The sequence below is a fragment of the Cyprinodon variegatus genome, unplaced genomic scaffold (assembly GCF_000732505.1).
Source record: "Cyprinodon variegatus isolate N-32 unplaced genomic scaffold, C_variegatus-1.0 Scaffold118, whole genome shotgun sequence".
In the NCBI taxonomy this organism is placed as follows: domain Eukaryota; kingdom Metazoa; phylum Chordata; class Actinopteri; order Cyprinodontiformes; family Cyprinodontidae; genus Cyprinodon; species Cyprinodon variegatus.
The window spans coordinates 454856-468612 of record NW_015150571.1 but is presented as its reverse complement, the minus strand read 5'-3'; the positions used below and the strand labels follow the sequence as shown (position 1 = coordinate 468612).

Below are 13757 nucleotides of genomic sequence, written 5' to 3'. Positions count from 1 at the left end.
CAGGTTGCATGCATCGCTTAAGTGAGGGGCCCATCTCACTTAGGCCTTGAATGTCCAAGTTAAGGGTTGGTGGGACATAGTCTAGGCCTGACACATCGTCATCATCTTCCCCGCCATCATCACCGATGGCAGGGTGGGCTGGCACAATGGCAGTTGCTCCTGGTTTGCAGTAAAACAGTCGAGTAGAGAGCTGGCAAAAAAAATTAATAAAAAGTTTCTCAAAGAAAGTCAAACAACTGCTTTTAGGTCATAAAACTGACAAATATTAACCATATTCACTGCATTAACATAGTCTTTTTTTTTGTAGGATATTAAACCGATTAAAAAAATGCCACTTTTCACTGCAAAACACATACAAATATTTTAAAAACTGTTATTAGATCATAAAACTGACCAAAATCACCTGTATTTATTACAATAACTGATAAAACAACAGCTATTACAAAATATAAATACCCCCCAAAAAACCCTACAATTCTGGGCTTCTATTTGAATCATTTAATGTATTATAGACACTCCTGGCAACATAATCTTATAATATATTAAGTAATACTGCTTCATTTTTAATGAAGATGCACTGAGTACTTGCATAGGGCATTTGTCCAAAAAGACTCATAACATATTAACTCCAGTGTTTACCACAAGAGGGCGCATGATCAAATATGGCACCTGCAATTTTCATTCTCTAATTTCACAAATTTCTTCAATTCCTCCGCATGTAACATACATGTCATCACTTTACACAACAATTCAAATGTTAAATGTGTGAGTTTAAGTGACTTCAATGGTTAGTTTTTTATCTATCCCTGTGAATTTGGACGCTTTCCAAGCCAAAAAGGAACTTCTTTCCACATCTCGAGAATGAGGAAGTTTGTTCCATCCAAGGTTTCATCTGATTGGTCAAATGCCGAAATGATGAGTATGACCACCTAGTAAGATCTTTGTTGATTGGCTGGATATAAATCATGAGTTTCTTGAACTAACAGAGGAGCGGCGGGTGTGACCATAGATATCCATAATAAAAGCCTTTATTATGCCTTTATTATGGATATCTATGGGTGTGACTACCCGATCCGACCGGTGTCGTGAAAGGAATGCTTCAATTTGTTAGTGGTGCGCAAGTTCCCAAAAACGGCCACTTGCCCTATAAAGGGATTAAAACATTTACATTTATTTTACAGTACATACATCGACCCTTGTATCAGGATTACTTTACACAAATTAGAGGTATGTATTTGTTTCTGATAGAGCTGCCTTTACAGCTGTAATTGCTCCTATAACAACGAGTTTTATGGGATGATTCTGTTATCTTGTATTATTCCGTGCAAAGAGCAGCGAGTCAGAGTTCATTTAGTTAATCAGTATCTTTACAATGCAGTTGTTAAAAAGACCAGCACTTTTTTTAATCGCAGACAAAAAGAGTCATCATGAAGCTGTGCCTTTCTGCTTTAGTCCTGCTGCTACTTTGTGCTGCAAAAATCTCAAATGGAGGAAGGATTTTGGTGTGGTACACTGAGGCCAGCCATTGGATCAACATGAAGCCTGTCCTGGAGACCCTGGTGGACAGAGGACACCAGGTGACCGTCCTGGTTCCGAGCGCATCGATGTTCATGAACAGCAGCGAACCTTCCCGCTTCCAGTACGAACCTTTTGACGTGGCCATCACAGTGAAAGACCTAGAAAAGAGACTTGAAGCTGTTCTTCACTTCTCCATGCATGAGATAAATGTCATAAATCCCGTTATGATTCCCTTTAGATTTTTTGCTTTAATGAAAGACAACATGGATGTTTCTTTCAAGCTCTTGGACGGCGTGGTGAAATCAGAAACCATGATGAAGAAGCTAAAGGAGGGAAACTATGACCTGCTTTTTGCTGATCCAATCTACCCCGGCAGTGACCTGACTGCACATATTTTAGGCATCCCTCTGGTCTTTTCTTTGCGTTTCTCCATAGCTCATAATGTTGAGAGACACTGTGCTCAGCTGCCTGCTCCTCCTTCCTATGTCCCTGCGGCTATGTCCTCACTCACAGACAAGATGGACTTCCCTCAGAGAATGGGGAACGTCCTCTTCTACGCTCTGCAGGATTTCCTGTTGGAACAGTTCATGTGGAAAGAGTTTGACAAATATTACTCAGAAGTTAGAGGTAAGCCACCTGAACCTGATGGATAGCAACAAGTTGATTAATAGTTATGATTAATCATATGTTTCTCAATAAACCCGCAAAGTTTAATACGTTTAGTTATTATTATGTGTTCACTGTCACAGGAACACCCACCAGCGCCTGTAAGATGATGGGTAATGCTGATTTCTGGTTGCTACGAACCTACTGGGATTTTGATTTTCCTCGTCCTTCACTCCCAAACATTAAATTCGTTGGAGGGATCCACTGCAAACCAGCTAAACCTTTGCCAAAGGTAGAGCGACACTATTCCTCTGCTATAAGTCTGGATGTAAACAATTAGAAAGTCAAGATTTCAAAATCATGACTAAAAACTAAAAACAAAATTGTTTGATGTCTTACCAAAAATTGTAGGGCTTTAATCCATTATCTTGAAAGTTGTTTCCTGGCCATAAATGAACATAAATCAGAATGAAATCTAAATAACTGACTCACTCATACATAAAAATGTTGGTATTTTGCAGGAAATGGAAGAATTTGTCCAAAGCTCTGGAGATGCTGGAATCGTGGTCTTCTCTTTAGGAACTGTGGTCAAGAACCTGACCACAGATAAAGCAAACATGATCGCATCAGCTTTAGCTCAGATTCCACAAAAGGTCAGAAAATCTGAAAAAGAATCCAACTGTTTTGGATTTGGTGCTGTTTATTTCAAACATGCAAAACACTTAAAAACCATCATGAAAACACATATTTAACCATGTAGGCATCTATACCCAGTGATACAAATACATATGCACAGATATTCCTGCTCTCAATGCCACATCACTTATTGACGGATGAAAAAAAACAACCAAAATCTGTGATAGCAATAGTCACTAAACAATATATCTCATCAAATTCTTGATATATATTAACTTTGTGTTAAGTCTACATTTAAATCCTTTTGCAACTTAACACCTTAAATAAAGTAGATTCACAGAAGCAGCTTTAGATTTGTTTGCGTGTTTAAGATTTTTCATTTACATCAAAAACCTCCCTCCCTGTTCTTAAAAAGATTATAACAATCTATGGTTATTGTCTCTTTTTTGATTACTCTCAATTAATATCAATGCTGGCATTTTTAATTGTTTAAAAAAGATGTTCTGCATGTTTGAAGTGTTTAAAGTATAGTTTATAATTCCACTATTCACCTGTGTAGACTATTACAGACACATGCTCTGTTTTTAAAAGAAGATGCATCAGATCACATTGTTAAAAAACCTGTTTGATTATTTTTAGGTGTTATGGCGTTACAGCGGAGAGAAACCCCAAACGCTTGGCCCTAACACCAGATTATATGACTGGATCCCACAAAATGACCTGCTAGGTGCGTATAAGACGATCCATCAAACTTTAGGAAAACTGATTTAACAAACTGATTTGCTGAATAGGGTGCATACAAACTGCATATTTCGACACTCATTGTAACACATCTAACTGTAAAGTTTCTCAAATAGTCACACTTAAAAATTGCTGTTTTGAATCGGGGCCACTACATTTTTACCCAGAAAATTCTGCATTTCAGCATAAGGTGTCATTTATATTAATAAATATTATATCACAAAGTCTGATATGATATGATATCAATTAATTTTAATTGTATAATGCCTAATACAACCATTAACTTCTAATAACTCACAGCTATTTAATGGATTAAAAAAAAGGTATGGATGGAAATAGATAATCTGCCACATCCTGACATGATACAGCTGGTGCTGGCACATCACAATGATCAACATGATACCTGTTTTTTTTTTTCCAGCATCATTGCCATGCAAATAATGAATATCTTTGACTTCCATCAGGTCATCCTAAAACTAGAGCTTTTGTCACTCATGGTGGAACAAACGGGATCTATGAGGCCATCTACCATGGCGTTCCCATGGTGGGGATCCCCATTTTTGGTGACCAGCCGGAAAACATGGTGCACGTGGAGACCAAAGGAGCAGCAGTTACTGTGAACCTCAACTCTTTAAATGCTGACGAACTGAGGGATGCTGTGAATACAGTCATTAATAACAAATCGTGAGTAGTTGTCAAGTTTTTGTAGTAATAAAACACCCGTTCATTTTTGAAGAGTACAAGAACCGCCATGGGATCATGGTCTTAAGATGGGGGTCCGTGCACAGGGCCTGGAGTTAACTTTTTTGACTACCAGCCACTGTGGCAGGTGGACTTCATAATCTACCACAGAGGTTGTTTACCAGCAAAACCTCCGTTGCACCAAAAATATAGGTGATCAACTCAGAAAAGGCTTTAGAATAGTTCTTGAACTTTACAGAATACACATTAAACTGCTTTCAGGTTATTGGCCAACTTTATCTCCTTTATAACTACGGTAGACCTACATAATGAAAAATGCGTCTGACCTGGTGTGACTCCCATTTAGAATAGAAAATGACAGAAACACAAACAGCCAGTTCATCCCACTGATGGTCTCATGCATTTAGTTAACACCAAGCTGCAAATCTAATAAACCATATAACTAATACTGACCCTTACATTACATTAATATAAAAATTTAATTTTTAACTGTGTGCATATTATACATGAATGTTCATCTTCAAGAAAAGTCTAATATATTGATTGAATATTAAGATAAAAAACATCAATCATAACAACAATAACATAATTGATAGAGCCAAAGCTATAGTTCCAGGAATTTTGCCAATTTCATGCCCATCCATGGGTCATTCGTGACTTTTGAAATTAATTTGACCATCCTAACATTACTTATTTGGGATTATTTGGGTGGTTTTAGGGCCTGTTTTTTTTCCCTGAGACATTTGAGTGAAAAACACAAAGTATTTGCCTTAAAAAGTAAACATTACTCAGTCAAATACAGAACTGGATAGATCATTGGATCATTCATTGAACTAAGATAAGTATAGCAAGCTCTTGATTTTTACCTTATCCTTCCACAGCTACAAAGAGAATGTAATGCGACTGTCCAGAATAAATCACGACAGACCCATGAGTCCTCGGGATGAGGCGGTTTTCTGGATCGAATTCACCATGAGAAACAAAGGAGCCAAGCATCTGAGGGTTCAGTCACATGACCTCACCTGGTACCAGTACCACAGCCTGGATGTCATAACCTTTTTCATCATTTTAGACTTGCTCCTCCTCATCATTCTCTTAAAAACCTGCAGCTTCTGTTTCAAGAGATGTTGTGGCAGAAAAACTACAAAAAGAAAAGCTGAATAAAAGATTGACTGCAGGCTGGGTAACATACTTTCTTTATTTTCTGGCATTAAGCACACTGCAGTTTTAAAAGTTTGCACACATTTTAACAACAGTAAATAAACAATAAAGCAGACACAAATAAAATAACCATTGCCGTTTATTTTTGGTACATTTTTTGTGTTAGGCTTTAATAATTATTTTAATTCTGATAAACTGGATAAATAAAACAATAAAGTATGATACTACCTCCTTTGTGCTTCAGTGTGCTATCATTGTGTCCAATCCAGAGAGTCTTTCAACAGAAAACAGATTTATTAGGAGAGTTTTTACAATTTGCTCTTAATACCATATCTACTTCTTTACATTTTTGGTTCTCTGTAATGGTGCTCCAGCTATTAAAGATTTTTTTTTTGTCACTAATTTATACAACAAAGCTTCATCAAGATTGAGTTCTTAATAAATGCTGAATAAATGAAGCCAAGTTGATGCACACTTACTAGAATTTTAGAATGGGTTGGAATTGCATTTCCCTCTTTGGACCAAAAAAGTGAATCCAAAATGGATTAATTTGTCAGACCAGGATTCTTCAGTACTCTGAACTGAGACGTCTGCCGCCCGCTACCAGAAGAAGGGCATCCTGGACCCCCTGCAAATCAGTTAAATATACATTTCTGTTCCCCCACACCAACATTGTCTTTGTGCTTGGATCCAGATGTGTCCATATTAGGTAGGGTAGGACACGTGGGGATCGTCTCTGCTGGTAACACATTCTTCACACTCAAAGCTTGAGTAAAACTGCTTCAAACAATGGGCTATCTGGACCTTTAATTCCTAGTTTTACAGGAGAAGCTTGGAACCTGGTAACCCCAGAGATTGGATAAAGCAGCGTCTTCCCTTAATCACATACTTTACAGCAACCGCCTACTACAGTACTACATACTGGAGTTAAATTATCTTTTAATACATTCCTGTATGTTGAATGGAGGTAGTTGTGAATTTAGTACCGTACATATATGTGAGCAGGTGTAACCCAGGTAACCATAGCCCTCACTAAACATAAACCTTTTCATAAAAATAGCTATAAAATACGAAATAAATAAATAGGAAATAAATAGGTCTCAAAATAGTAAAAAAAATATATTTTTATATATATTTATATATTACTTTATTCAGTAGAAAGCAAAGCTAAAAAGAACTTTTGCTATGCTTTGTTGGTTATTAAACCAGGCCTTTAAGTTTCTGCCTGAGATTGGACCGGGGAAGTCGATTGCTGAGTTGGATTCCACTAGAGAGAAACAGGATGGCGAGCCGTAACCCAGAAGCCCTAAAACTGCCGTCTAGCAGGAGATACGCCCCCTGCTGGACATTTCAAATAATCCAAACTGGTATGATTTGCCAATTTTTTTCCTGCTAAAAAAAGCAGTGAATTCAGAGTTAACCCTTCAGGATCAACAGAGAGAAAGGACATTGATTGAAGCATAAGTTAACCAATCTTTTGCTGAATTGTTTCTGCTGTGTTTTATTGATTTTCTTCCTGAACCATTTTCAGTATTCATTGTAAGTGTGTGGAATGTAAATTGTCTGTTGGGTTATAATAGAAACAAGAAATAGTTGAAACAGGAAATTAAAGCCCCTTATAAATATAACTATAACCTAGGTTTAAATAAATAGTATCCTTTAATATCCAAAATTAGGTGTTAATGTTAAACAGGGGTCAAACCGATTATTCTGAAACAAATAGGGAAACTATTTTGAATTGAATTTTGTGTCATTGTATGTCTATTGTTTGTAATATTGCTCTTTTCAAACAATAAGCCGGCAGTTAAATCATATTTTCTGGTCTGTGGTCATTAATAAACTTACACATTTCTCTACTTTCATAGCTGAACCTAGCACTGGTCTTATTATATGTTTTATCAACTGTAAACTCATCGTAAGTGTTACACAGAGTTCACAGTTTCACCATGATTTAAGCTCAAATCACACGTATGTCTGTTGTCCTAATGCACCACCAGCTGTGAGCATGTTCACAGAACAACACATAACAGTCTTGAATTAATTTGACTAAATATTACATGACTAGCATACCAATTGACAAACTAATTGACAAACTGTGGACTAATAATATTATTAATATGTTGTAAATATTGTATGATTTATACATACGTACATGAAAACTGTTCAGGTCATTTAATTAACTTTTGAATGCATAACTGTACAACATTTAAACAGAAGTGATTAACCAAGTAACTAACCAACGCTTACAGTCATTTCTTTTTCTGTTGCTTAACACTTTCGAGTAGTGACTTTGTTATCTTGTATTATTCAGTGCAAAGAGCAGCAAGTCAGAGGTCATTTAGTTAATCAGTATCTTTATGATGCAGCTGTTAAATACGCCAAAGCTCTTTTTGACTGCAGACACACAGTCATCATGAAGCTGCACCTTACTGTTTTAGTCCTGTTGCTACTTGGTGCTTCAAAATTCTCAAATGGAGGAAAGATTTTGGTGTGGTACACTGAGGCCAGCCATTGGATCAACATGAAGCCTCTACTGGAGACCCTGGTGGACAGAGGACATCAGGTGACCGTCCTGATTCCAAGCGCATCGATGTTCATGAACAGCAGCGAACCTTCTCGCTTCCAGTACGAACCTTTTAACATCACTCTCTCTGTGAATGAAATGGAAAGGTTATTTCAGGACTTTCTTCACTTCTCCGTATACGAGATGCAGTTCATGAGTTACTTTGACATATATGTTAAATTCATAGGATTATTAAAGGAAAACATGAGGGCTTTTCTAAGTATGCTGAACGGAGTTGTAAAATCAGAAACCATCATGAAAAAATTAAAAGATGGAAAACATGATTTGCTTCTTGCTGATCCCATCTACCCTGGGAGTGAATTGACTGCAGACATGTTGGGCATCCCCCTCGTTTACTCGCTGCGTTTTTCCTTAGCCCATAACTGGGAAAGGATGTGTGGTCAGCTACCTGCTCCACCTTCCTTTGTCCCTGGTGCTATGAGCAAACTCACAGACAAGATGGACTTCTCAGAGAGACTGTGGAACGTCCTCTTCTATGCTCTGCAGGACAAAGTAATGGAACAGTTTCTGTGGAATGAACTTGACATATACTACTCTGAAATCAGAGGTAAGCAAATTTGAGAGAATTAGAGAAGACAAATGAACTTTATGGAACACAATGTTTTAAAATCTTCAGTGTAGTTTAAGATAACCTTTTACGTTTTATGTTTCCGCTGCATTAGGAAAACCCACCAGTGCCTGTGAGCTGATGGGCAATGCTGATATCTGGTTGATGCGAACTTACTGGGATTTTGAATTTCCTCGTCCTTTCCTTCCAAATTTTAAATTTGTGGGCGGGATCCACTGTGGACCGGCTAAACCTTTACCAGAGGTAGGGTAATAATCCATGCTTTTGAAGTAAATTAAATTGCCACAATATTCCTTTAACATTCTGAGTAAAGGGCTGTAATCAAGTTTTATCAAATGGTTCAAGTATTACTATTTTGCAGGAAATGGAAACATTTGTCCAAAGCTCTGGAGATGCCGGGATCGTGGTCTTTTCTTTGGGATCTATGGTCAAGAATGTGAGCATAGAAAAAGCAAACATGATAGCCTCAGCCCTCGCTCAGATTCCACAAAAGGTCAGAAGGATCTCCAAATGTCAGCAATATTAAATGTCTCACTACCACATGTATTGCTTTTGTTGCTTTTCTCGCCATAATCAGCCAGAGAATAGTAGAAAATCTTAGTCAATTTTACCATACTTTTCTCTAACCAAAGAGTTGGAATCAAAGAATTTATAAGATGGTAAAGAATAACACAATTTTTTTCCCCCCTCATACTCAATATATTATTACCAAAATGATTTTGATTTTTACAGGAAGGAGCCAATGTGAGTTCATATGGATGAACATGATTTTACTATAAGGCTCTTCGAGTCATCATTACAACAAGAAAAACTGTGTATTAATTCAGTCCTAACACCATGGGGTGTATACACTGTATGATTTTTTTTACCCTTTTTGGGCCGATTCTCCAGTCATGCGAGAATTATTTTCGATCGGGACGAGTTTCAGCCTGATCTTGTGTCCTGCGTCGTGTAGTGTACAGGGGGTAACAAGGGCTGATTATCCACATCCCAACCAGGAATCGTAAGGTCGGGAGAAAATCTAACATGTTTTAAATTCAGTTGGCCCTCGTCAGGTATTTGTTGGTAAATCTTGCTGTTGAAGTAGAGCTACGAGCCGATTTACCAGAAATTTGTGTGCAAAAAAGGGAGTTCTTCTTCCTGTAGATTGAAGAGTCTGACCAGTGCCATCTCTTGGCGCTGAGTGCGACGTGTGGTTTCTGGACGTACAGTGTGAGCAGTTAAATCGCATCAGAGTCGGGCCGTACGGTGTAAGAACATACATAATGAGCTGTGAACTTTTTCCTCCTGCGATTTCGTTGCACAGTTTGAGCTGTAGCTGAGTACGATTGCAAAATCATACAATGTGTAGAGTTTAGTCTGGCAGCTCAACTGTACACAATCTGTTTGATCTGAAACACTGTTGTGTTTATTTTACGTTTTTTAATATTTGTAGGTGCTGTGGAGATACAGTGGTGAAAGGCCCCAAACTCTGGGTTCTAATACAAAGGTGTATGACTGGATTCCACAAAATGACCTGCTGGGTGGGTACCTATAATTAAAGGCATACGTTGGTATTAGTACGATGGTGCTAATGTTAAAGAGTTTTAAAAAAAATACACTAAAGCATTTTCCAGAACAGGGGTTATGGGCTCTATAAACTGTAATACATTGCAGTAGTCGACCTTGGTTTTTTACAGATCCGCAATTAATCTGTCAGATTTGATTTCTGCTAATTAAAAAAAAAAAGAGCAATCTATTATATTATATATTTGCAAAGTTGGGAATGAGAGATTGACAGCTTTATATTTCAGTAAGTTAAATGCTTTTTTTTTTTTTTTACTTTTAGAAAGCCATTATGGTAATTACGGTATAAAGTTATGCTTTTCTAAGTTAATTGATTAAAGTTACTTTTTAAGAAGACACTGCCTTCTGCAGAAAATATCTGCATTTTATATTTTATACAATGAACATTTGGAGTGCTGAGATACGGGTAGACAGGACAGCAATAGGCTTGTAGTCATGGGAAGGGAGCTTGATTGAAATCACTTGAATTGCATACTGTTATTGTTTCCAGGAAGTAGTCAACAACAGTGTAGTCTGAAAGGGTGTGAATCCAATCTAACTGGAATAAAAGACAGATTCCAATTTTATATATTACTTGCACAGCACTATTTTTCAGTGTAGCATCTGTTCCAACAATGTCCATAGATTTTAAAATCTACGGACATCTTTTTTTTTTTGTTTTTTTTAATCATTAATATTCAATGTATAATAATCATATGTAGATAAATAAATGGCATTTGAAAAAGTTTCTCAGCTAACTTGCCCCACCACACACGTATAATAAAATAACTTTATAACTTTATCTACTACATTTTGATAATCGATGGATTCATATTAAACCTTTTATATGTATTATTGAAATCACAGTTGTTTTAAAGTTTGAATAACAGAAAAGTCACTTGGTTCCTCAATAATTTAGATAATTAGATTATTACACCTTACTTTTTAAATGTGCTAAGTGAGTTACGTGTTGGGAACATTGCATGGACACTAGAAAAGTTGACTTTTTAATTGAAATGTTATTTGAAATGTTGTGCTTAACGCAATCTAATGAGGTCAGAATTCAGTAAAGGTTTTACTGAGCTGAGTCCTTTATTAATTTCAATTTAACAAACTTGATTACAACTCTCTTTTAAAGTCAAAAAGGCCCGTTAAAATGTCCTCCATTTTAGAAGCACTTCTGATTGTTGTATGTGTAGGACTGTGCAATTTGGTGGAAAAATGTTTTACAACATAAACCTTTCACATCAGTCGATGTTGATAGTTATTGATTTAGTTATTTTACCCACTGAATTTGAAATGAGGAAAAATACTACATTGAAATTGTAACATTTATTTATGATTATTATTTATTATAATTTGCATGCTTTAAAATTTTAATATTGAACTGGTCGACATATTTACTGTGAGCCATACTGCATGTGTTAAATAACTTTCATTTCTATCAGGTCATCCTAAAGCAAGAGCTTTCATCACTCATGGCGGGACAAACGGAATCTATGAGGCCATCTATCACGGCGTTCCCATGGTGGGAATCCCCATGTTTGGTGACCAGGCAGACAACATGGTGCACATGGAGGCCAAAGGAGCAGCAGTTGCTGTTAACTTTAACTCTTTAACAACTGAGAGCCTTAGAGATGCGGTCAACACTGTAATTAATGAAAAAGTGTAAGTTTTTAAATAATTTTATTTTGTAAATGTTACATACTATTTTCAGTGTTCCTGTAAAAATAGAAACTGACTTCAGAATGATCTAAAGCATAATGTTTAAAAGTATTTTCAGATATCCTGATTTCTACTCTTTTTACATAATTTCATAGCTACAAGGAAAATGCAATGCGGCTGTCAAGAATCCAACATAACAGACCCATGAGTGCCCGGGATGAGGCAGTTTTCTGGATCGAATTCACCATGAGAAACAAGGGAGCAAAGCACTTGCGGGTTCAGGCCCATCAACTCAGCTGGTACCAGTACCACAGTCTGGACGTCCTAGCTTTGGTCACAGTTATAGCTCTGCTCGTCACTTTCGTCTTTTTTAAGATCTGCAGCTTCGTTTGTCAAAAGACATGTGGCAAAAAGATAAAAACAAAAGCTGATTAAAAAATGCAAGTGGGATTTTTTTTACATTTATTTCATTGTTATTTTATTTTATAAAAACACATCAGTGGTGTTTGTGGCACTGAATATAAAATTCTTGATTTTTTTTTAGAAAAGAAGAAATAGGATTTAAAAAGGGTTAATGTGTTACCATGAGATTTTTCTTATATTTAGCTTCATAAGACGTTTTCACTGACTCAGACATTCTTTAAATTCAGTTCAGGAATTTCACATCAGCATGATACCACTACCATCATGCTTTTGTGTGAGTAATGTGTTCACTATGTTAAGTGTCCAGTTGGTGTTATTTCATTTCTGTGTGTGTTTATACTCTTCACTTTTGTACTGTAATGCATTAACAGTTCCAAATGAGCAATAAAAAGTGCTGAAATGAAAATGATCTGGGCTGCATTTATTTACATTGCACGCAAATATGAAGTATTAGCAAATTACCCCTCCCACGAAGAATTGGCAGACAAGTGGGTTCTTTATGTTGGTTTACTGACAGCTTTAGGTCCCTCATCAAGCATCAGGTACATCTTAAAGACTAAATATAAAAAAATATCAATTAAACTTACTAAACTGCATGTGTGGCGCAAAATGAAGGTCTAAGGTCAATATTACAGAAAACTGAAAATAATGTGTTGCTTGCTTCATGCTCCAAAATTAATGTTTAAAATCTGTGTCAACGATTTTGTACTAAATTCATAAAATTATTCTTAAATGAATGTGATAAATGGAAAAAACACTGAAGACTTTTTTTGTCCAGTTACAACTTTATAATTTCTTTTGATACCTTATGCATGAAGAAGTTTGCATTATTTCTAAAGGTCATTTTAACTACATTTCTAACTTTTTTATTTAAAATTTTAAACATAAGGATATATTTTAATCTCAAAGTTATGTATGAGTTATGTATACCTCTGTAACAACAGTCCTCAACATTTAGATTTGCAATCATTATATGCGGTCTGTATTATTTAAAAAAATGGATGTGATTTGCGCTTTAAGAAGAACTTAAAATGTTTAAATCATGAATCAGCTGTGTTTGTGGCTTTTTCTTCCCTGCTAATCTGTTAAAGTGTAGGGGGCATTCACATCCATAACCTGAAATATACAAAGTGAGAAAATATTTGTTTCTGTTGCTTAAAAAGATTTATTTTCCTTGTAAAACTATTAAAACTCCTTGTTTTTTCTATAAGAAGCCATAAATTATCTATTGATTTAGCTTTTATGTGTTGCGTACCAGCACAACATGTGGCAACACCTAGAAGAAGAGCAAAATTGTATTCAAGCCCCCACTAGTGATAACTATGTTTAAGCCCCATTTAAAGCACTATGTTGAAATTCAGCCTCAAGTCTGGAGTTTGGAGAGATATTTCAACACCTCAAGTCTAAAAAAGAGCATCTGTGCTCATACTTTTTTTTAGGACGTGTCACTGAATGACAGGTAAATTAAGCTCTTGTTGGGATCTGGAGGTTTTGTCCACTTTCTCCACCAGAGGGCGCACAAGATCTCCTGGGGGCATGAGCTGACTGCAACACCTGTCTTCAATCTGCTCATCAGGAGGCTCCTTCTTAAGGAGGCGGAGCTGCAGA

General features: G+C 36.4%; 2 protein-coding genes across 5 annotated transcripts; both read left to right on the top strand.

Annotated features, from left to right (window-relative positions):
• Positions 1 to 1056: 1056 nt before the first annotated feature.
• On the top strand, positions 1057 to 5660 carry LOC107085203 (UDP-glucuronosyltransferase 2A2-like). 4 transcript variants are annotated; one of them, XM_015375418.1, is made up of 7 exons: positions 1057 to 1227; positions 1413 to 2145; positions 2268 to 2416; positions 2646 to 2777; positions 3400 to 3487; positions 3966 to 4185; positions 5085 to 5656. In XM_015375418.1, the coding sequence occupies exons 2-7, from the start codon at positions 1428 to 1430 to the stop codon at positions 5365 to 5367; spliced, it is 1590 nt and encodes a 529-aa protein (XP_015230904.1). In that variant the 5' UTR covers positions 1057 to 1227; positions 1413 to 1427; the 3' UTR covers positions 5368 to 5656. The 4 variants fall into 4 exon arrangements, with proteins under 4 accessions (XP_015230904.1, XP_015230903.1, XP_015230906.1 ...); XM_015375417.1 differs by having other exon boundaries at positions 1063 to 1227; positions 1453 to 2145; positions 5085 to 5660; XM_015375420.1 differs by having other exon boundaries at positions 1063 to 1227; positions 1954 to 2145; positions 5085 to 5654.
• Positions 5661 to 7760: 2100 nt separating this feature from the next.
• LOC107085204 (UDP-glucuronosyltransferase 2A2-like) lies at positions 7761 to 12519 on the top strand. Its single transcript, XM_015375421.1, has 6 exons — positions 7761 to 8495; positions 8611 to 8759; positions 8878 to 9009; positions 9952 to 10039; positions 11510 to 11729; positions 11882 to 12519. The coding sequence occupies exons 1-6, from the start codon at positions 7778 to 7780 to the stop codon at positions 12159 to 12161; spliced, it is 1587 nt and encodes a 528-aa protein (XP_015230907.1). The 5' UTR covers positions 7761 to 7777; the 3' UTR covers positions 12162 to 12519.
• Positions 12520 to 13757: the final 1238 nt, after the last annotated feature.

What these genes read in the sequence shown, in the direction of transcription:
- LOC107085203 (XM_015375417.1), top strand. Translation starts at nt 1,095, where the DNA reads ATGCTTCAATTTGTTAGTGGTGCGCAAGTTCCCAAAAACGGCCACTTG. An exon ending in TTACTTTACACAAATTAGAG is followed by an intron (nt 1,228 to 1,452) that starts GTATGTATTTGT and finishes TTTCTGCTTTAG; the next exon opens with TCCTGCTGCTACTTTGTGCT. An exon ending in ATATTACTCAGAAGTTAGAG is followed by an intron (nt 2,146 to 2,267) that starts GTAAGCCACCTG and finishes TCACTGTCACAG; the next exon opens with GAACACCCACCAGCGCCTGT.
- LOC107085204 (XM_015375421.1), top strand. Translation starts at nt 7,778, where the DNA reads ATGAAGCTGCACCTTACTGTTTTAGTCCTGTTGCTACTTGGTGCTTCA. An exon ending in TCCACAAAATGACCTGCTGG is followed by an intron (nt 10,040 to 11,509) that starts GTGGGTACCTAT and finishes CATTTCTATCAG; the next exon opens with GTCATCCTAAAGCAAGAGCT. An exon ending in ACTGTAATTAATGAAAAAGT is followed by an intron (nt 11,730 to 11,881) that starts GTAAGTTTTTAA and finishes ATAATTTCATAG; the next exon opens with CTACAAGGAAAATGCAATGC.